This window comes from Nerophis ophidion, linkage group LG05 (assembly GCF_033978795.1).
Source record: "Nerophis ophidion isolate RoL-2023_Sa linkage group LG05, RoL_Noph_v1.0, whole genome shotgun sequence".
NCBI lineage: Eukaryota > Metazoa > Chordata > Actinopteri > Syngnathiformes > Syngnathidae > Nerophis > Nerophis ophidion.
In genome coordinates, this window is record NC_084615.1 from 18,667,373 (window position 1) to 18,690,256 (window position 22,884).

A 22,884-nucleotide genomic window follows, 5' to 3' on the forward strand; every position below is an offset into this window, starting at 1 on the left:
AGACATGTGGGAGATGTAGAGAGAGACATGTGAGGGATGTAGAGAGACATGTGGGGGACGTAGAGAGAGACATGTGGGGGATGTAAAGAGAGACATGTGGGGGACGTAGAGAGAGACATGTGGAGGACGTAAAGAGAGACATGTGGGGGACGTAGAGAGATACATGTGGGGGATGTAGAGAGAGACATGTGGGGGATGTAGAGAGAGACATGTGGGGGATGTAGAGAGGACGCTCCATCACATCTACATGTCTTGTCCAGCAGACGATGCTTCTAATTAGGGGCCACGGGGGTATTATTATTATTATTTAAGCATGCCCCACAATGGAGAGCGAGGTCCCCTGTGATCCGGGTCCTGCTGTCACTTTTCTAGGCCAGTCGCTACTGTGATCAGCAGAGAAAAAAAAGCATCAAACTAACAGCAGTGCTCCTGATAGTAGGCAGAGCTCTGGCAGGGCTTCTGAAAACCACCATATGGATCACACGGGCAAAAACCGAGGGACCGAGCACCCAAAAGCTGCCATGATCAGTAAACTGAGTCTTCAGTCCTGCATGCAATACACCCGGGCCAAGTGGCGTAAAGGCGGCGTTGGAGAAAGAGGGTCTTCACAAAGAGCAAACCTTTGTCAGAGTGTACATGAATATGAGAGTGGGTCTTGTCTCTTTTCGTTCACGCTGCAGTGCCTCCCTTCCTCAGAGGTCTGGAACACTTTGTTGCGGAGCTACAGGTCTCTGTCGGCCATCAGAGGGTGTGTGTGTGTGTGTATTCTGGCAATTCGGACTTAATGGGGACATCGCTGTGTTTACACAGTCACCTATAGGGGACCTCCGACGGTATGGGGACCCTAAAGGGAAAGCTTTTTAAATGATGTTAACCTTTTAAAAATATTTTTCATATAGCATGATGATAAAACATTACCTTAAACTAGGGCTGGGCGATATATGGAATGTACTCGATATATCGCTGGTTTGTCTCTGTGCGATATAGAAAGCGACCATATCGTGATATTGGAGTATACGTTCTCACGCAGTTGCTATCCTCACTCTTTCTTGCCTCTGCTTCCCACAGAGGGATAAAACACGCGCACCTTCTTACATACGTCACATACAGTCGTGCGTGCAGCGTCATTGAGAGGTAGCGGCGTGGGTAACGTTAGCTGTGATGCTAGCTGAGAGGTGCGAGTGGTAATACGAGAGAAAGACGGTGCCAATCTGGTAACAAATTAATTAATCCGCAAGAAAAACAGCGTCTGGCGGTGGTTTGGCTTCAAGCGGAAAAGGTTGAACAGACGACCGTAATGTGTCAAGTATGCGGCAAAAGCGTTGCTACAAAAAGTAGCATTATTGTTAATTTGTAGCATCATCTGAAAAGTCACCCGCTGGAGAATGAAGAGTGATTGAAACTCCGCATGTCAATATCTCCGTCCAAAAATGCCCAGGCAACCATTTCCACATCAACACCGTATGAAAAAAATAGTCAACAACAGAAGGCAATAACGTCCGCGGGAACCTACCACATAGCAAAGGACATACATTATTTCCTATTATGCAGCTCATTTTTATTTGACACTTATTGAAATATCTTGTGTGTCATCATGCACAAAAGTGCACTTTATTTGTTTTAAACTACTGTAGTGGCGCTCTGTACAAAAAGAGCACTTTAATTTAGTGTTTTTTTTTATATGTCATCTTTGTGACATCATGCACAAAAGTGCACTCATAGCTTGTTTTAAAATGTCTCTGACAATCTTGCACTTTCTGTTTTGGACATTTTTGGTAAAATGACTTAGATGTGCTTTCCCTCTCTGCATGAAAGTTTAAAAGGAGCATATATGAACGCTGTATGAAGAAGAATGTTTTAATGTAGACACATAGAATCATCATACTGCTGTGATTATATGTATCAAGTGTTCATTCAAGGCTAAGGCGAAATATCGAGCTATATATGGTGTATCGTGACATGGCCTGAAAATATCCAGATATCAATAAAATGCCATATCGCCCAGCACTACCTTAAAGTATGATTCACATTCAGAATTTTCCATCCTTTTTTTAAATTTTTTTTTTATAAATGGTCCTCAGTAGTCACGTGCAATTGTGTGTGAATTATGCAAAATAAATTCAATTTGTTCCCCCATGAACCTTATTAGCTCTTTTTCCCCAGGGTCCCCAGTCAGTATGATCAGCACATTACTTCATCAATCCAGAGATTTAAAGACGTGTATGAGCTAAATGTTTTTTTTATGCCTCCACCACCTGTAGAAAGGGTGGTCCCCACAAGTCATGATCAACAACTTGGTCCCCATTCCAAATGATAACCAGTATGTGTGTGTGTGTGTGTTAGACATTAGACAGTGTGGGTACGTGAGCAAAAGTCAGCCATTGAGCTACATCTTACAGTCAACCACGTGACCACCCTTCTCAGTGGCCTAGTGGTTAGAGTGTCCACCCTGAGATCAGTAGCTTGTGAGTTCAATGCACGGCCGAGTCATACCAAAAACTATAAAAATGGGAACCATGAACCATATTGACTCTTTTTTTCCCCAGGGTCCCTAGTAAGTATGATCAGCACATTACTTCATCAATCCAGAGATTTAAAGACGTGTATGAGCTAACTGGGCAGTGGCCATTTTACCTCATTTTTGTATGCCTCCACCACCTGTAGAAAGGGCGGTCCCCACAAGTCACAATCAACAACTTGGTCCCCATTCCAAATGATAACCAGTATGTGTGTGTGTGTTAGACATTAGACAATGTGGGTATGTGAGCAAAAGTCAGCCATTGAGGTAAATCTTACAGTCAACCACATGACCACCCTACTCAGTGGCCTAGTGGTTAGAGTGTCCGCCCTGAGATGGGTAGGTCGTGAGTTCAAACCCCGGCCGAGTCATACCAAAGTCTATAAAAATGGGAGCCATTACCTCCTTGCTTGGCACTCAGCATCAAGGGTTGGAATTGGGGGTGAAATCACCACAAATGATTCCCGGGCGCAGCCACCGCTGCTGCCCACTGATCCCCTAAACCTTCCTGGGGGTGAACAAGGGGATGGGTCAAATGCAGAGGACAAATTGAACAAATGACTACAACGACTTGGTTATTAAAAACAATAAATTGTAAGGGCCAAAAAAAGGAGGGGATTTATTATTAGAAAAGACTTTAACAGTATAATTGTAACCAGGAATAAGTCTTTAAGTAACCATATTCAAATACTAACATTGTTGGCTAAGACAGAATTTGGTTTTATTCTGAATCCAGTGAACCAGATTGGTGGTTTTTGTCATGTTTTGTGGTCACGTTCTGTTTGGTTTTGGACTCATTGTGCACTCTTGTTTGTTTTTGTCACCATGACAACTCATTAGTTTTCACCTGTCGTGTCACGCACCTGATTCACTTGGACTCATGCACCTGTTAATCACCACAGCCCCTATTTTAGCCTGTAGTTGCCAGGCAGTCAGCCTGGCGACATCACCCTCTACACATCCTTGTTACCCATGCCGATGATCCATGCTCCTTTGTCGTTACAAGTGAGTTTTCGTTATTCATGCCATAGTTTGCAAGTTTTGTTTTATGTCCATAGCTTACGTTGTAGTAATAGTTTTGTTTTCATAGCCAAGTTTTGTACCTCCGCTGAGAGCGCCTTTTGTTTATACCCTTTGTTTTTTGTAATATTTTTGAGTGATTAATTAAAAGATGTCAGTACCTTCACGCCATGTCCGGTCCAGTCGATTTGCACCAGGGGAAAACCAACCACACCACAGTCCACATCATGACAATTTTAGCTGATATAAAGACTTTCAGGTGTTTAAATATGTTTATGTTGAAGTATTTTGGGAGACGCTTTTATCTGAAGCGACATACATAAAAAACACATATAAAACAAACACTGTAAACATGATCATTTAAGGGATGAATATAATACAAAATCTCAACACAAAGTGTCAAAACAAAATAAACTCTAAACAGAGATACAGTCTATTGCAGTGTTTTTCAACCAGTGTGCCGTGAGATACAGTCTGGTATGCCGTGGGAGATAATCTAATTTCACCTATTTGGGTTAAAAACATTTTTTGCAAACCACTAATAATGTGGTGTTGTGGAGTTTCGGTGCTGTCTAGAGCTCGGCGGGGTAACCGTGTAATACTCTTCCATATCAGTAGGTGGCAGCCGGTAGCTAATTGCTTTGTAGATGTCGGAAACGGCGGGAGGCAGAGTTCAGGTAAAAATGTATCTAATACTTCAGACAAAAATAAACAAAAAGTGAGTGCCCCTAAGAAAAGGCATTGACGCTTAAAGAAGGCTATGAAGAACAAAACTAAAACTGAACTCACTAGAAAGTAAACAAAAACAGAATGCTGGACGACAGCAAAGACTTACTGTGGAGCAAAGACAATGTACATCCGAACATGACATGACAATTAACAATGTCGCTACAAAGATGTATGAAAATAACTGAAATATTCTTGATCGCTAAAACGAAGGGAAATATCGCTTAAAGCAGGGGTGTCCAAAGTGTGGCCCACAGCTAATGTTTTACCGGCCTGCAGCACATCATTCTAGAAATACTAAAATATATATTTTTTAAACAATAAAAAGTCGAATAAAAGAGCAAATTGGTGAAATGCAACGAGAAAAAGTTGCATTGTTGACTCTAATAACACAATTCTTTAAATAATTTCTCAAAAAATAATAATGAATAAAAATTAATGTTGCTATAAATTATTGGTTGATTTTCAAGACAAAAAGGACATAAATACAACAAACATAAAGACAGAAAAGACTAAGGTACAGAAAGGACTAAGTTCCGGCGAGGATCCTTGGGTCCATTGGTCTAAATGCAGTGGCACCCACACTGGTTTAAATGTAACTTAGATATTGGGTTTCACTATGTAAAGCGCTTTGAGTCACTAGAGAAAAGCGCTATATAAATATAATTCACTTCACTTCATCAGTCCGAGTGTGTTGATTGCCGATTGCTCACAGCCTTGCCGGCATGTGGGCGCGATGTGGCTGGCGCGAGTCTCGGGGCGCTGGCAGATCCAGCTGCCGGAGAAAGGCGGGTTCGAGCCCACGCCTTGACAGACACCGAGTAGTAATAGGATCATACGTTGGTCACATTGAAAGTCCTCATGTGTACAGGGACATTTTTACTGATTTATAAACGTAGTATAAATTAAAAAAATAATAATATATATATATTAATGTAATCATACTAATATCGACTTGATACGCTCTTGTATATTGTTTCAAAAATGCCAACATGACACTGCCATATTTATTATTGAAATCACAAAGTGCATTTATTTTTTATTTTTTAAACATGCCTCAAAACAGCAGCTTGGAATTTGGGACATCCTCTTCCTGAGAGAGCATGAGGAGGTTAAGGTGGACGGGGTTGGGGTTGGAAGAGTTAGTGCTGCAAGGGCCTCTAGGTAGGGACGGCGTGGCGCAGTGGGAGAGTGGCCGTGTGCAACCCGAGGGTCCCTGGTTCAATCCCCAGCTAGTACCAACCTTGCTCCTGATGGGTGCTGGTTAGCGACTTGCATGGCAGCTCCCTCCATCAGTGTGTGTGTGAATGGGGAAATGTGGAAGTAGTGTCAAAGCGCTTTGAGTACCTTGAAGGTTGAAAAGCGCTATACAAGTACAACCCATTTATCATTTATTGATTTGTTCTGTTGTGCTTATGTTGTGTTACGGTGTGTAATGTGTTTGTCATTCTTGTTTGGTGTGGGGGTTCACAGTGTGGCGCATAATGGTTGCATGGTTGAATGAATGTATGTATGTATGTGTATGCTTGCTTTAGTACTATTATGTTGTGTTAATCATATAGCGTTGTTATTGTTTTGTTATTGTGTTTTGTTGTTGTGCTTGCTACCATGTTTGATGTTTGATCTTTCCATGTATATATTGTCCTTTGGACCCCCTGTCAAAAGCTTCTTCTAGCTTATTTGGGGGACCCTTTCACGTACCAAAATCTTTAAATGATGATATTCACCAATATTGTAAATGTTATATGGTATTGTGAATAAACTTGTAACTTAATGGTAACAATTTTGAAGTTGTTTATATGGCCACCCTCAGTGTGACCTGTATGGCTGTTGACCAAGTATGCCTTGCATTCACTTGTGTGTGTGAAAAGCCGTAGATATTATGTGATTGGGCCGGCACGCGAAGGCAGTGCCTTCAAGGCTTTATTGGCGCTCCGTACAGCAGCGTTTTAAAAAGCCATGAATTCAAATTTTTTAAACAGATACCGATATCTTCCGATATTACATTTTAAAGCATTTATCGTCCGATATTATCGCTCTACAAAAGAAAAAATGTGTGAAAATGAGTGGTATTGAGTGAGGTAAGTGCGCCAACAGTTCATTGCTCCTGCCAAATGAATTGCACTGAGTGGAGCGGATCACCACTCCAAGATGGCGTCCTTGCATCTCGTCAGCACCAGTAGGCAGTACCCCTCCATGCTGCGTCTACTTAGACCATGGGTGTCAAACTCTGGCCCGCCGTGTAATTTAATTTGGCCCTTGAGGCAATATCAATTTAGCATTACAGCTGGCCCGCCGGTGTTATACAGCGTCGGTGCCGCTGTAACACCGCATTCACCGCTAATACTCATACTTGCCAAGCCTCCCAATTTTCCCGGTAGACTCCCGAAGTTCAGTGCCCCTCCCGAAAATCTCCCGGGGCAACCGTTCTCCCGAATTCTTTACCGATTTCCAACTGGACGACTATATTGGGGGCGTGCATTTAAGGCACTGCCTTCAGTGTTCTCTACAAACTGTCGTCACGTCCGCTTTTCCTCCATACTAACAGCGTGTCACATAATATTTGTGGCTTTTACACACACGCACAAGTGAATGCAAGGCATACTTGGTCAGCAGCCATACAGGTCACACTGAGGGTGGCTGTATAAACAACTTTAGCACTGTTACAAATATGCGCCACACTGTGAACCCACACCAAACAAGAATGACAAACACATTTCGGGTGAACATCCGCACCGTAACACAACAGAATAAATACTCAGAAACCCTTGCAGCACTAACTCTTCCGGGAAACTTCCAGCAAACTGACCAATAATTAACGTTTTATTCGTGCATTTTCTCTTGCTACTTCAAGGCTTGAATGTTTGGTTCATTCATTATTATTTTATTTTCAAATGTATTATTAGCCTGTGGAAAAAATTTGATATTTACCTCAGAAGATTGCAAATAGAAAAAAAGACATAACATTTTTATTTAAATTTAATTTGATATGCCATTGATATTCTTTTAATTATTATTATTATTATTTGAAACTGGATTTTGCATGTCACTAAAGTTATATAAGCCTTGCTTGTTCAATATTTAATGCAAAACTTGTTTGGGTCCCTATTAAAAGGTTAATTTGTTCAACCTTGGCCCGCGGCTTTGTTCCGTTTAAAATTTTGGCCCACTCTGTATTTGAGTTTGACACCCCTGACTTAGAAGATATCTATGCTACCAAAGGACTAGCGGTCTGGAGAACCGACGGCTCGATTTTGCGTCGCATTTCTTCGTAAATGAGAGCAACGCGGCTTCGGAGGACGGTTTTGAAGATGGCGGGAGGAGACGTTTAGCGTGTGAACATTACATCCGCTAAGACCCCCGCGTGTTGGTACGAGGAAGGGCAAATCGTATCAGCGCGGACAAAATCTCATCAGACGGATGTACGCGCCGCTGACATCATAACTCAATGTGACTGGACACACACACACACACACACACACACACACACACACACACACACACACACACACACACACACACACACACTTGTGATGAAGGCCCGGGGGCCGTCAAGTGGTAATCACCTATGGGAGTCTTCAACATGGAACGCCTACTGTGCCTGTGAATTAATCTAAAAACAACACGTCCGCGGAGCACCAGTAACAAATACGCAACAACCCCAAAAAAAAAAAAGGCTTATTTATGAAAAAGAGTCGACGGCGGTTATTATCGGGGCTACAACATTCTGGAAAATACGTGAAGTAGGATGTTCTGGCGTGGAATTTACAAACCCCGTTTCCATATGAGTTGGGAAATTGTGTTAGATGTAAATATAAACGGAATACAATGATTTGCAAATCCTTTTCAACCCATATTCAGTGGAATATGTTACAAAGACAACATATTGGATGTTCAAACTGCTAACATTTTTTTTTTCAAGTAATCATTAACTTTAGAATTTGATGCCAGCAACATGCAACAAAAAAATTGGGAAAGGTGGCAAAAAATACTGATAAAGTTGAGGAATGCTCATCAAACACTTATTTGGAACATCCCACGGGTGTGCAGGCTAATTGGGAACAGGTGGGTGCCATGATTGGGTATAAAAACAGCTTCCCAAAAAATGCTCAGTCTTTCACAAGAAAGGATGGGGCGAGGTACACCCCTTTGTCCACAACTGCGTGAGCAAATAGTCAAACAGTTTAAGAACAACGTTTCTCAAAGTGCAATTGACAGAAATTTAGGGATTTCAACATCTACGGTCCATAATATCATCAAAAGGTTCCGAGATTCTGTAGAAATCAGTCCACGTAAGCGGCATGGCCAGAAACCAACATTGAATGACCGTGACCTTCGATCCCTCAAACGGCACTGTATCAAAAACAGACATCAATCTCTAACGGATATCACCACACGGGCTCAGGAACACTTCAGAAAACCACTGTCACTAAATACAGTTGGTCGCTACATCTGTAAGTGCAAGTTAAAGCTCTACTATGCAAAGCGAAAGCCATTTATCAACAACATCCTGAAACGCCGCCGGCTTCTCTGGGGCCGAGATCATCTAAGATGGACTGATGCAAAGTATAAAAGTGTTCTGTGGTCCGACGAGTCCACATTTCAAATTGTTTTTGGAAATATTTGACATTGTGTCATCCGGACTGTTATCGACGCAAAGTTCAAAAGCCAGCATCTGTGATGGTATGAGGGTGCATTAGTGCCCAAGGCATGGGTAACTTCCACATCTGTGAAGGCACCATTAATACTGAAAGGTACATACAGGTTTTGGAACCACACATGCTGCCATCTAAGCGCCGTCTTTTTCATGGACGCCCCTGCTTATTTCAACAAGACAAAGCCAAACCACATTCACGTGTTAAGACAGCGTGACTTCGTAAAAAAGAGCGCGGGTACTTTCCTGGCCCGCCTGCAGTCCAGACCTGTCTCCTGTGCGGCGCATTATGAAGCGTAAAATACGACAGCGGAAACACCGGACTGTTGAACGACTGAAGCTCTACATAAAACAAGAATGGGAAAGAATTCCACTTTCAGAGCTTCAACAATTAGTTTCCTCAGTTCCCAAACGTTTATTGAGTGTTGTTAAAAGCAAAAGTGATGTAACACAGTGGTGAACATGCCCTTTCCCAATTACTTTGGCACGTATTGCAGCCATGAAATTCAAAGTTAATTATTATTTGCAAAAAAGTTTGAACATCAAATATCTTGTCTTTGTTGCATATACAATTGAATATGGGTTGAAAAGGATTTGCAAATCATTGTATTCCATTTATATTTACATCTAACACAATTTCCCAACTCATATGGAAACGGGGTTTGTAAACCACCAATCATCATTGATGTTTCCCTTATATTTTGTCCCCTGCCTGTGAAGTTGCTATGCGACGTAGCTTCCATTTTTCATCATTTTTAATGAAAAAACGTCCTTTTTAACCACTGGATAATCAAAAACTATACTCATTAGAGTGAAATCGTAGTTGCTGGCAGGAATGGCAAAGAGACCGATCAAGACTTTTTAACACACGACGTAGGTCGGAAAAAACAAAGAAAAACGGAAAATATTTTTTTATATTCTTACAGAGATAAAAAAGACGGATTTGTGACGATAGACAAAAAAAAAAAAAATCACATGCCTGATTTCAATACTGTCCCTCTGTCATGTTCTGTAATCTAGATTCTGTTTACTTATCTTCTGTTTTGTTTTTTACTCCATTAGTTCCTGTTTTTGCGCACCCTGGTTTGTTTTAGTTTCACCTGCCTCATTTGTTTGAACTCACGCACCTGTTGTTAATCATGTCACTATTTAAGCCTGTCATTTTCTGTTGGGTTGTTCTGGTGTCACCACTCTTGTTTTTGCTCTGTCAATGCCATAGTTCGTACTGATGTTCTTTGTTCATGCTGCTTTGCTCATGTCACAGTAAATGTTGTTTGTTTTATGTTCATAGTTTGTGTTTAAGTATTAGTTTTGTTCCCTGCGTTAAGTTTTGTGCCTCCACTGTGAGTAAACCAACCAATCTGTTTAGACTGTGGCATAACGATTCCGAATTTGTTCCTCCGTGGATGCGTCGGCAAGAACACAGCAAAAGGTAAGAAATAACGATTTATTAAACTCAAAACAGGCTAGAACAAAAACACTGGTGCTAATAGAAAAAGGCAAACAAATGGCGCTAGCGTGGAGGCTAGGAATAACGAACGAAACACAAACACTAGGCACGAAGAGAGAAAACAAAACGACTAAAAATAAAATAGAGCTTAGCGTGAGAGCTAGCGAGTAATAGAATCAATAGCAGTCGTTACTAGTTGTGTATAAGCAAATTAGGATCCCAGGCAGAACAACGAAAAGGGGCGAGCTTAAATAAGGGAGGTGATTACTAGAAACAGGTGTGCGAGAACCGAGAGTAGCAGGTGAAACTAATAAACAACCATGGTGACAAAGCAAACAGGAAATAAGGAGGTCAAACTAGCAAAAGTGATATAAAAATGGAACAAAGCAACAATATGAGAAGATCGAGCAACATTCATGTTTCCCGTATATTTTTTCCCCAGCCCGTGGAGTTGCTACGCTGCGTAGCTTCCATTTTTTATTATTTTTTAATGGAAACACGTAGGTTTTTACCACTTGATGATCAAAAACCATACTCGTTAGGGGGAAATCGTAGTTGCTGGCAGGTATGGCAAAGAGAAAATATATATTTTTATATTTTTACAAGGATAAAAAAGACGGATTTTCGACTACAGACGGAAAAACCACATGCCTGTTTTCTGTAGTGTCGTGGTTATAAATAAAGCAAAATCCAATGAATGTTTGAAGAGAATCAGAGCAACAGAGCTGGGGGAAGACAGATTGGTGGCCGCAGGGTGGGAGACGAGTGGAAGGGGGCTGAAGACTTTAGTTGGATCACACCATCTCGTTCTAAACAGAGTCCCAGTTAGAAATGTAGGTGGTGTTTCAACTAGAGGTTCGGTCAATCGGGCGGATTTCTGTCACATGATGTAGCTTGAATATTCCAAATCAAAATGCAAAATCATGCTATGGTTACCAGATATGATTTGAAATATATACATTCTAACACTCCCTGCTTGCTCTCTTTGTCTTGTCATGTGTACACATTTTTTTGAAGCCTCTTTCTTTGCGCTGTCCTCCAAATCTAAACATCAGCCATGGAATTGATCACATCATGAAGAAGCTTGTTAAAAGGGAAAAATTGGACGAATAGAACAGACGAGCTCGCGGAAAAAAAACAAAACCTAATCTACGATTTGACTCCCTCGAATGGCCTTGACGCTGCAACAACAGGAGCAGGCTGTTCTGTAAAAATCTCAGAGGACTCTTAAAGATGGACGCTTTTGTCGACTCTCCCTCCTCAACGACACCTGGAAGTCGAACTTTGCTTGCATTGCATGCAGAACGACCCAGGCCTATGGACACTACACCACTACACCCAAAGAAAATGAGTATATACACAAACACACACCCCACCCCCACCCAACGCCTTCACTACCGCTTAATTTCCCTTTGGAATGATGGACCGCTGAGTAGCGCTTTATAGCAGCAGGTTATCGGTCGATAAATGCTTTAAAATTATATCGGAAATTATCGGTATCGGTTTCAAAAGGTAAAATTTTTGACTGTACGGAGTGGTACACGGACGTAAGGACAAGTAAAGAGCACCAAAAAACCTTAAAGGCACTGCTTTTCCGTGCCGGCCCAATCACATAATATCTACGGCTTGTCTCACACACACAAGTGAATGCAAGGCATACTTGGTCAACAGCCATACAGGTCACACTGAGGGTGGCCGTATAAACAACTTTAACACTGCTACAAATATGCGCCACACTGTGAACCCACACCGGTCAAGAACAACAAACACATTCTGGGAGAACATTCGCACCGTAACACAACATAAACACAACAGAACATATACCCAGAACGCCTTGCAGCACTAACTTTTCCGGGACGATATACAACCCCGCTACCCCCAAATGCCGCCCCCCTCCAAACCCGACCACCCTATAACCCAAGGTTGCAAAGTATGGGTTTCTCCCGATAACAATATTTTGGTACAGGTACCAAAATGTGTTACAATACTTTTCTAAATAAGGAGGGCAACAACGAAAAATGGCATTATTGTCTTTATTTAAACACAAAATATAAGGGTGCATTAAACATATGTTTATTATTGCAATTTAGTCCATAAATAAAATAGTGAACATACTAGACAACTTGTCTTTTAATAGTAAGTAAACAAAGACTCCTAATTAGTCTGCTGATGTATTCTAATCATTCTATTATTTCGTCAACATTATTAAGACCAAACTGTAAAAATTGATTAATAATCTACTTGTTCATTTACTGTTAATATCTGCTTATTTTCTGCTTAATCATGTTCTATCTACACTTCTGTTAAAATGTAATAATCACATATTCTTCTCTTCTTTGATATTTTACATTAGTTTTGGATGATACCACACATTTACGTATCGATCCGATACCAAGTAGATACAGGATCATACATTGGTCATATTCAAAGTCCTCATGTGTCCAGGGATGTATTTCCTGAGTTTATAAAAACAATATGAATTAAAAAACAGATTTTGTGACGATAAAAATATCTATGTAATCCTAAAAGTATCGACTAGATACACGCCTACACTTGGTATCATTACAGTGGATGTCAGGTGTGGATCCACCCATGGCGTTGGTTTACATTATGACGCCGCTGAGCTATTGTATCCTCCTACGGTGTGTAGTGAAGCATGTTTCGCTATTCCTCGTCCTCTAGTGATAATGATACTTGTAAGAAACTGACTTTATTTGTTGCCATGGAGGCAAGGATTAGTGAAAAAAACAATATGAATTAAAAAAAAAAAATTTAAACAGATTTTGTGACGATAAAAAAATATCGATGTAATAATAATAATAGGATCGACTCGATACGCGCCTGTACTTGGTATCATTACAGTGGATGTCAGGTGTGGATCCACCCATGGCGTTTGTTTACATTGTGACGCCACTGAGCTATTGTATCCTCCTACGGTGTGTAGTGAAGCCTGTTTAGCTATTCCTCGTCCTCCAGTGATAATAGTACTTGTAAGAAACTGACTTTATTTGTCGCCATGAAGGCGAGGATTAGTGAAAAAAACAATATGAATGAAAATTTTTATTTTTAAAGATTTTGTGGCAATAAAAAATATCGATGTAATAATAATAGTATCGACTCAATACACGCCTATACTTGGTATCATTACAGTGGATGTCAGGTGTGGATCCACCCATGGCGTTTCTTTACATTGTGACGCCAGTGAGCTATTGTATCCTCCTACGGTGTGTAGTGAAGCATGTTTCGCTATTCCTCGTCCTGCAGTGATAATGGTACTTGTAAGAAACTGACTATATTTTTAGCCATGGAGGCGAGGATAAGTGAAAAAAACAATATGAATTTTAAAAAAATAATTAAAAACTTTGTGACGATAAAAAATATCGATGTAATAATTAGAGTATCGACTCGATACGCGCCTGTACTTGGTATCATAACAGTGGATGTCCGTGAATTAGTAAAGTTAATTATATTTATATAGCACTTTTTCTCTAGTGACTCAAAGCGCTTTACATAGTGAAACCCAATATCTAAGTGACATTCAAACCAGTGTGGGTGGCACTGGGAGCAGGTGGGTAAAGTGTCTTGCCCAAGGACACAACGGCAGTGACTAGGTTGGCAGAAGCGGGAATTGAACCTGCAACCCTCAAGTTGCTGGCAGAGCCACTCTACCAACCGAGCTAAACCGCCCATGGCGTTTGTTTACATTGTGATACCGCTGAGCTATTGTATCCTCCTACGGTGTGTACTGAAGCATGTTTCGCTATTCCTCGTCCTCCAGTGATAACGATACATGTAAGCAACGTACTTTATTTGTCGCCATGCAGGCGAGGATTAGTGATTTAGAAGTATCTGAAACACTGAAGACTGCGGATGGATGTTAGCTGCATCCTGAGGCAACTGTCAGCAAGCGACTTGAAGATCCATCCATCCATCCATTTTCTACCGCTTGTCCCTTTTGGGGTCGCTGCAGCTGAGATAGGTGGCGACTTGAAGATGATATCTAAAACATCTATGCAACATTTTGAGCAAAGAACCACCATCACATGTTATGTCGACCACAAGGAAGTCTTGTATGGTCCAAAAAATACCACAAGTAAAATGAGCTAGCCTCATTGAAGCCAAATATACCTTCAAATAAATATACTCTCACAAATTACAAGTGCACTTTTCTTGGTAGAAAAAAAAAAAACAGAGACCTTTTTGCTCAATATGTTGAAAAATATTCTAAAATGAAGTAAATGCTCATGCCATTATGATTTTTTTTCAAGAATGTACCTGTTTGGCCACAACACCCAGCCATATGTTTGGAGGAGAAAAGGTGAGGCTTTTAATCCCAGGAACACCAGGCCTACCGTCAAACATGGTGGTGGTAGTATTATGCTCTGGGCCTGTTTTGCTGCCAATGGAACTGGTGCTTTACAGAGAGTAAATGGGACAATAAAAAAAAATGGATTACCTCCAAATTCCTCAGCATCAGACTAGAGGTTGGGTCTTGGGCGCAGTTGGCTGTTCCAACAGGACGATGACACCCCAAACACACGTCAAAAGTGGTAAAGGAATGGCTAAATCAGGGCTGGAATGAAGGTTTTAGAATGGTACTTCCCAAAGTCCTGATTTAAACACGTGGACAATGCTGAAGAAACAAGTCCATGTCAGAAAACCAACACATTTAGCTGAACTGCAACAATTTGGTCAAGAGGAGTGGTCAAAAAATCAACTGCCTCCTGGTTTGAAGGGGCGGATGCTTGCGTCCACGCTGTCCCATTTAGTTTCTGTAAAGCACCGGTTACATTGGCTGCAAAACAGGCCCAGAGCATAATACTACCACCACCATGTTTGACGGTAGGTGTGGTGTTCCTTTTCTCCTCCAAACATATTGCTGGGTATTGTGGCCAAACAGCTCCATTTTTGTTTCATCTGACATCACATGGACAAAGATAAGACCTTCCGGAGGAAAGTTCTGTGGTCTACCACATCTTCTGATCTTTGATGGTGGACTTGACTGCATGAGTCAACAAACCGAGGCGCTAAAATTAAGGACCGCCAACACAAGGGAGCATCCTGAAGGCTGGAACGTGGTCCTGGAACCATCATCTCTGCAACATTTTGAGCAAAGAAGCAGCATTATGGTACGATGTGACCCAAGTAGACCCTTACACAGATGCATTGGCAGCAAAACAGGCCCAGAGCATAATACTACCACCACCTTGCTTGACAGTAGGCTTGGTGTTCCTGGGATTAAAAGCCCCACCTTTTCTCCTCCAGACATTCCTTCTGGAGGGAAGTTATGTGGTTTACCACATCCACTTATCTTTGATGGTGGACTTGACTGCATGAGTCAACAAACCGAGGCGCTAAAACTAAGGACCGCCCACAAAACGGTGCATCCTGAAGGCTGGAACGTGGTCCTGGAACCATCATCTCTGCAACATTTTGAGCAAAGAACCAGCATCACGGTACGATGTGGCCCTACTAAACCCTTACACAGATGCATTGGCAGCAAAACAGGCCCAAAGCATAATACTACCACCACCATGCTTGGCGGTAGGCTTGGTTTTCCTGGGATTAAAGGCCTCACCTTTTCTCCTACAAACATTCCTTCTGGAGGAAAGTTCTGTGGTTTACCACATCCTCTTATCTTTGATGGTGGACTTGACTGCATGAGTCAACAAACCGAGGCGTCGATTCGGCGCCAGTAGACGTCATATTGAGGCGTTAAACTAAACTAAGGACCGCCCACAAAACGGCGCATCCTGAAGGCTGGAACGTGGTCCTGGAACCATCATCTCTGCAACATTTTGAGCAAAGAAGCAGCATCACGGTACGATGTGACCCAACTAGACCCTTACACAGATACATTGGCAGCAAAACCAGCCCATAGCATAATACTACCACCACCATGCTTGGCGGTAGGTGTAGTGTTCCTGGGATTAAAAGCCCCACCTTTTGTCCTCCAAACATTGCTACTGGAGGAAAGTTTTGTGGTTTACCACATCCTCTCATCTTTGATGGTGGACTTGACTGCATGAGTCAACAAACCGAGGCGCTAAAATTAAGGACCACCCACTAAACGGTGCATCCTGAAGGCTGGAACGTGGTCCTGAAACCATCATCTCTGCAACATTTTAAGCAAAGAAGCAGCACCACGGTACAATGTGACCCTACTAGACCCTTACACAGATACATTGGCAGCAAAACCAGCCCAGAGCATAATATTACCACCACCATGCTTGGCGGTAGGTGTGGTGTTCCTTGGATTAAAGGCCTCACCTTTTCTCCTCCAAACATTCCTTCTGGAGGAAAGTTCTGTGGTTTACCACATCCTCTTATCTTTGATTGTGGATTTGACTGCATGAGTCAACAAACCGAGGCGCTAAAATAAGGACCGCCCACAAAACGGTGCATCCTGAAGGCTTGAACGTGGTCTTGGAACCATCATCTCTGCAACATTTTGAGCAAAGAACCAGCATCACGGTGCGATATGGCCTAACTAGACCCTTACACAGATGCAATGGCAGCATAACAGGCCCAGAGCATAATACTACCACCACAATGCTTGATGGTAGGTGTGGTGTTCCTGGGATTAAAAGACCCACCTTTTGTCCTCCAAACATTCCTTCTGGAGGAAAGTTCTGTGGTTTACCACATCCTTTTATTGTTGATGGTGGACTTGACTGCGTGAGTCAACAAACTGAGGGGGGGGACCTCTCAACTCTTTAATTCCATTTTACGTCCGTCAGCAGACGCCATATTGAGGCGCTTAAACTAAGGACCGCCCACAAAACGGCGCAACCTGAAAGCTGGAACGTGGTCCTGAAACCATCCTCTCTGCAACATTTTGAGCAGAGAACCAGCATCATGGTAGGATGTGACCCAACTAGACCCTTACCCACATCCAAACAAGATGTGCGGGTTTGATTCCCATAGGTTAAAGGGGGCGGGGAGTGCCACATTTCCCGAGGATGAGCAGTCGGGGTTTTTTCTCCTGGTTCAAAAGGGCACACCGTCCCATTTAGTCTCTGTAAAGCATCAGTTCCATTGGCAGCAAAACAGGCCCAGAGCATAATACTACCACCACCATGCTTGACAGTGGGGTTGGTGTTCCTGGGATTAAAGGCCTCACCTTTTCTCCTCCAAACATTCCTTCTGAAGAAAAGCTATGTGTTTTACCACATCCTCTTATCTTTGATGGTGGACTTGACTGCATGAGTCAACAAACCGAGGCGTGAATACGGCGTCAATAGACGCCTTATTGAGGCGCTAAACGCTATAGCTCGGTTTGTAGAGCGGCCGAGCCAGCAACCTGAGGGTCCCAGGTTCGATCCCCGCTTCCGCCATCCTAGTCACTGCAGTTGTGTCCTTGGGCAATACACTTTACCCACCTACTCCCAGTGCCACCCCCACTTGTTTAAATGTAACTTGGATAGATCACTATGTAAAGTGCTTTGAGTCACTAGAGAAAAGCGCTATATAAATATAATTCACTTCATTTCACTAAAACTAAGGACCGCCCACAAAACGGCGCGTCCTGAAATCTGGAACGTGGTCCTGAAACCATCATCTCTGCAACATTTTGAGCAAAGGACCAGCATCACGGTACAGGACCCTCACAAAGACGGGTTCGATTCCCGTCTGTTACATTTTCCCCGAGGGAGAGCGCTTGGGGTTCTTTTCTCCCGGTTTGGAGGGGCAGATGCTCGCCTCCACGCCGCCAGGAGCGCGGCCTTCTTGCTCGCTCTCTCCACCGACTCCCTCCTCTTACGTAACCCCCCCCCCACACACACACCTCCCCGCCCCCGGCCACCGCCGCCACCTCCCCCCTTGACACATCGCCAGCCTTTATTGGCTTATTTTCTCCGTTGCCTTTCCGCACGGAAGATTTAGCAACAAAAATAAAAATAATTCAGTAAAAAAAGAACGACGCCGGTGGCTTACGTCGGGGAAAATAAAAGCATGGCGCTGATTTGGAGCTGCGGCTCAGCTCACGGACATCATTGAAAGCCCTCCATTTTTGCCCCCTCTCACCCTCCCCCCCCCCGCTTTCTTCTCCCCCACACCTTCATGCTCAAAATGCGGCGTAAGCCGGCCCTGACACATACTCACGCACGTTCCTTCAATATCCGCCTGGACAAGCCCCCCCCCCCTTCCCCACTTGAGCTCACATACGTGCACCTTGCTTAATTAACGCTTGGCAGACTCGTCACTCCCCCCTTCCCCCCCAGGCTTCATTCACACTCCGTCCTCAAACGCGGCAAGGCTGTAAGACGCTATAAGATGGCAGCCTGTCAATGGCGACCAATCATCGGCGTCTAATGAAGACACACACCAGCAACCTCCCTTTTTACGTAACGCTTACAGAAGACGAGGTGGCGGGGGTGCAAAAATGTGTTTCGGCGCAGGTTGGTAATAAAGTCATGGGTGAGGAAGAGGGGCCTACCTGCTCATACCACTCCCGGTTGGTGCAAGTGCACTCGGGCCACCATCCTCCTTGTCCGCTGGTGTTGTTGCCGTTCACTTTGGGCCCCCCTTTGGATTGGCCCTTGGGGTTGGGGCCTCCGGGACCCCCGCCAGACATCATCTTGCCCTTACTTCTCCCTAAGGTGCCACCTCCTCCGCCTCCGCCTCCTCGTTCTCCCCCGCCGCCGCCGCCGCCGCCTCCCATGTTGCCTCCTCCACCGGAGGCCGGCGCGGGCAGGGTTTGGCCTCCTCCGTACCCGGGCGGGTATCCGTAGGGCTCGGCCTGCCAGTCCCCAACGTACGACGGGGCGTCCATCCTGCGCAGGGCGGCCATGCGGGTCACCTCATAACATTCTGGGCACTTGCAGCAGTGGTGGTGTTTGTGCATGCTGGCGCTCTCCCGTCTCCCTCCCTCGGATGGCGCGCTGCGGCGGCGGGCTGGCGGACGCCTGCGGTAACCGCGCCAATGGCGGGAGCTTTTCGACCGATTTTTCTAGTTTTTTTTTTTCTCCTCCCCCCCTCCCCTCCTCCCGGTCAAATCCCGCTCTCCGAGTCACTCTTCTCCGGCGGAGGCCAGGATACGGCGACGGGGACACCAAAAAATACAAAATGGGCACGTCGTCTTTGTCCTCTTGACGTAGAAGATCAAATATTCAAAATATATGATCGCACAATCAGAGACCAGCCCTGATGAGATGAGAATCCTCTTGGTTCACAGTGATGCGCATATAAATTCATATATATATATTTGAATATATATATATATATATATATATATATGTTTTGCCTATATATTATATATATTTACACACACAATTACATATAAAAATATTATAAACTGACAAGCACAAATACGGATATGTACAAGGTTAATTGTATATATATATATATATGTATATATATATATATATAAATAACTATAAGTGTGTGTACAAATATATATATATAGATATATAAACAATATGTATAAATAAACGCTGTCCTTCGATGGAAAAAAATTTGTCGCTCTTCAATTCTTGCTGTCTTGGCTCCGAAATGTCAAGTTTCGTCTCCTCCTGCGTGGAAAAAAAAAAAAGGGGGGGGGGATATAGTTCTCCCAGCCTGCAGAGAGGAGCTGAGCGGTGATCGCCTCTCAGCCAGCTTGCCCTAGATGTGGATTATTCCCAGAGATGGGAGCGAAGCGAGGGGAGGGGGGGTGGCGGTGGTAGAGCGAGCGAGCGAGAGAGGGAGAGAGAGAGGGAGGGCTGTGAGCGACGTAGCAGCATCCCCCCGCCGACCCCCCCCCCACGGGTACAGCCAATCGGCTGGCAGCGCCGCCGTCAGCAGCATCCTCCACTCACTGCTCTTAAAGGGGCAGACGCACCTTCAAGTCACTCCTGTCTGCTCGGACTGAAAATGGCACCGGTTCACGCACACGCAGACATATATGCACACACATATATATACAGTACATGCATATGTACATGCACACATGAGGGCTGTACTGTATATTAGTAATATATGCCGCCTCTAAAAAATATTGCTTCCCTTTTTTCTTTTTAAATGGGCCTGACATTGCTGGTTTTACGAGCAGAGCAGCATGTTCGGCAGCGCACGCGCACAGAGTACTTGCAGGCAGACAGTGTGTAGACAGAAAAGGGAGAAGGGAAGCATTTTGGCGTAAAGAGTGAAGATAAAGGTGAAGTTATAACAGTGAAATGCTTTGAGACGTGGCGAGCGAGCTGGCGGATTACGTCCATCTGCAGTCGGCAGTGTTTTAGATATTTCTAAATCACTAATACTTCGATTGAAATAATAAACATGTTGAATGTACCGTAAATTTTTTGGGTAAAATAAAGCCAATAATGACATTTTTTGTGGTCCCCTTTAATTACAACAGTATCAAAATACCTTTTGGTATCAGTACCAAAATATTGGTATAGGTCAAATCTATCACACAGATATACATACACACGTATCTTCAAATACATTAAATTAAACCTTCATACATATAGATTTTATTTAAATACATGTATACACACATAAATATACATACATATATAAACATATATATATATATATATACACATACATATATGTATAAATACATATATATATATATATATATATATATATGTATATATATATATATATATATATATATACACACACATATATATTACATATATACATATATGTATACACATACAAATATAGATACATACATATGCATATGTATACATATATACATACATATATATATTATATATATATATATTAAAACATACATACATACACATACATATATATGTATTTGTGTATATATGTATGTATATATATACTGTATACCTGTATATATGTATATATACACATATATACATACATATATACACACACATATATATGTATCTATACACATATATATACATACAAACATATATATTTATTATACAGACATACATATAGATGTTATTTACGGGATGGCGTGGCGCAGTGGCAGAGTGGGCGTGCGCAACCCGAGTGTCCCTGGTTCAAATCCCACCTAGTACCAACCTCGTCACGTCCGTTGTGTGCTGAGCAAGACACTTCACCCTTGCTCCTGATGGGTGCTGGTTGGCGCCCTGCATGGCAGCTCCCTCCATCAGTGTGTGAATGTGTGTGTGAATGGGTAAATGTGGAAGTAGTGTCAAAGCGCTTTGAGTACCTTGAAGGTAGAAAAGCGCTATACAAGTACAACCCATGTATCATTTATTTATACATATATACATACACATACATATATACATATACATATATATACATTCATATATATACATACACATTTATATACATATACACATACATATGTATATATACATATATATATAATACATATAGATATATAGATATACATATACATACATACATATGGTAAATGGGTTGGACTTGTATAGCGCTTTTCTACCTTCAAGGTAGTCAGAGCGCTTTGACACTACTTCCACATTTACCCATTCACACACACATTCACACACTGATGGAGGGAGCTGCCAGGCAAGGCGCTAACCAGCACCCATCAGGAGCAAGCGTGAAGTGTCTTGCTCAAGGACATAGAGGACGTGACGAGGTTGGTACTAGATGGGGATGAACCTGGGACCCTCGTGTTGCGCACGGCCACTCTCCCAACCGCACCATGCCGTCCCTATATATACATGTACATACATATATATATATATATATATATATATATATATATACATATATATACACATACATATATATATACATACATTTATATATACATAAACATACATATATACATATACATACATATATACACATACATATATATATATATACATACACATACATACATATATATATATATATATATATATATATACATATACACACACATATATATGTATATATATACATATATACACACACATGTGTATATATATATATATATATATATATATATAGATATATACACACATATATCTATATGTATATAAATATACATAAATACACACACGCACACACACATATATATATATATATATATATATATATGTAGGTGTGGGAAAAAATCACAAGACTACTTCATCTCTACAGAACTGTTTCATGAGGGGTTCCCTCAATCATCAGGAGATTTTTATATATATATATACACCCACTTACAGTATATAAATAAATATATATACATACACAGTGGGGAAAAAAGTATTTAGTCAGCCAGCGATTGTGCAAGTTCTCCCACTTAAAATGATGACAGAGGTCTGTAATTTTCATCATTTTAAACCAAAATGGATACATGGATGATACAGCAGAGGATTGGGAGAATGTCATGTGGTCAGATGAAACCAAAATACAACTTTTTGGTATAAACTCAACTTGTCATGTGTGAAGGAAGAAGAATACTGAGTTGCATCCCAAGAACACCACACCTACTGTGAAGCATGGGGGTGGAAACATCATGCTTTGGGGCTGTTTTTCTGCTAAGGGGACAGAACGATTGATCCGTGTTAAGGAAAGAATGAATGGGGCCATGTATCGTGAGATTTTGAGCCAAAACCTCCTTCCATCAGTGAGAGCTTTGAA

The 22,884-nt window shown here is 42.2% G+C and overlaps 1 protein-coding gene across 13 annotated transcripts in view; it reads right to left on the reverse strand.

Moving 5' to 3' along the window:
• The window catches only part of dlg3 (discs, large homolog 3 (Drosophila)), a 216,508-nt gene extending 197,175 nt beyond the window's left edge, over positions 1 to 19,333 (reverse strand). For 2 of the 13 annotated variants that reach the window (XM_061900275.1, XM_061900274.1), the window contains exon 1: positions 18,806 to 19,326. In XM_061900275.1, the coding sequence (XP_061756259.1) occupies positions 18,806 to 19,213 (408 nt within the window). In that variant the 5' untranslated portion in view covers positions 19,214 to 19,326. Of the gene's footprint in view, positions 1 to 18,805 lie in introns of all 13 variants that reach the window. The other 11 variants (XM_061900281.1, XM_061900280.1, XM_061900285.1 and 8 more) reach the window with 9 other exon arrangements.
• Between the last annotated feature and the right edge of the window lie 3,551 nt (positions 19,334 to 22,884).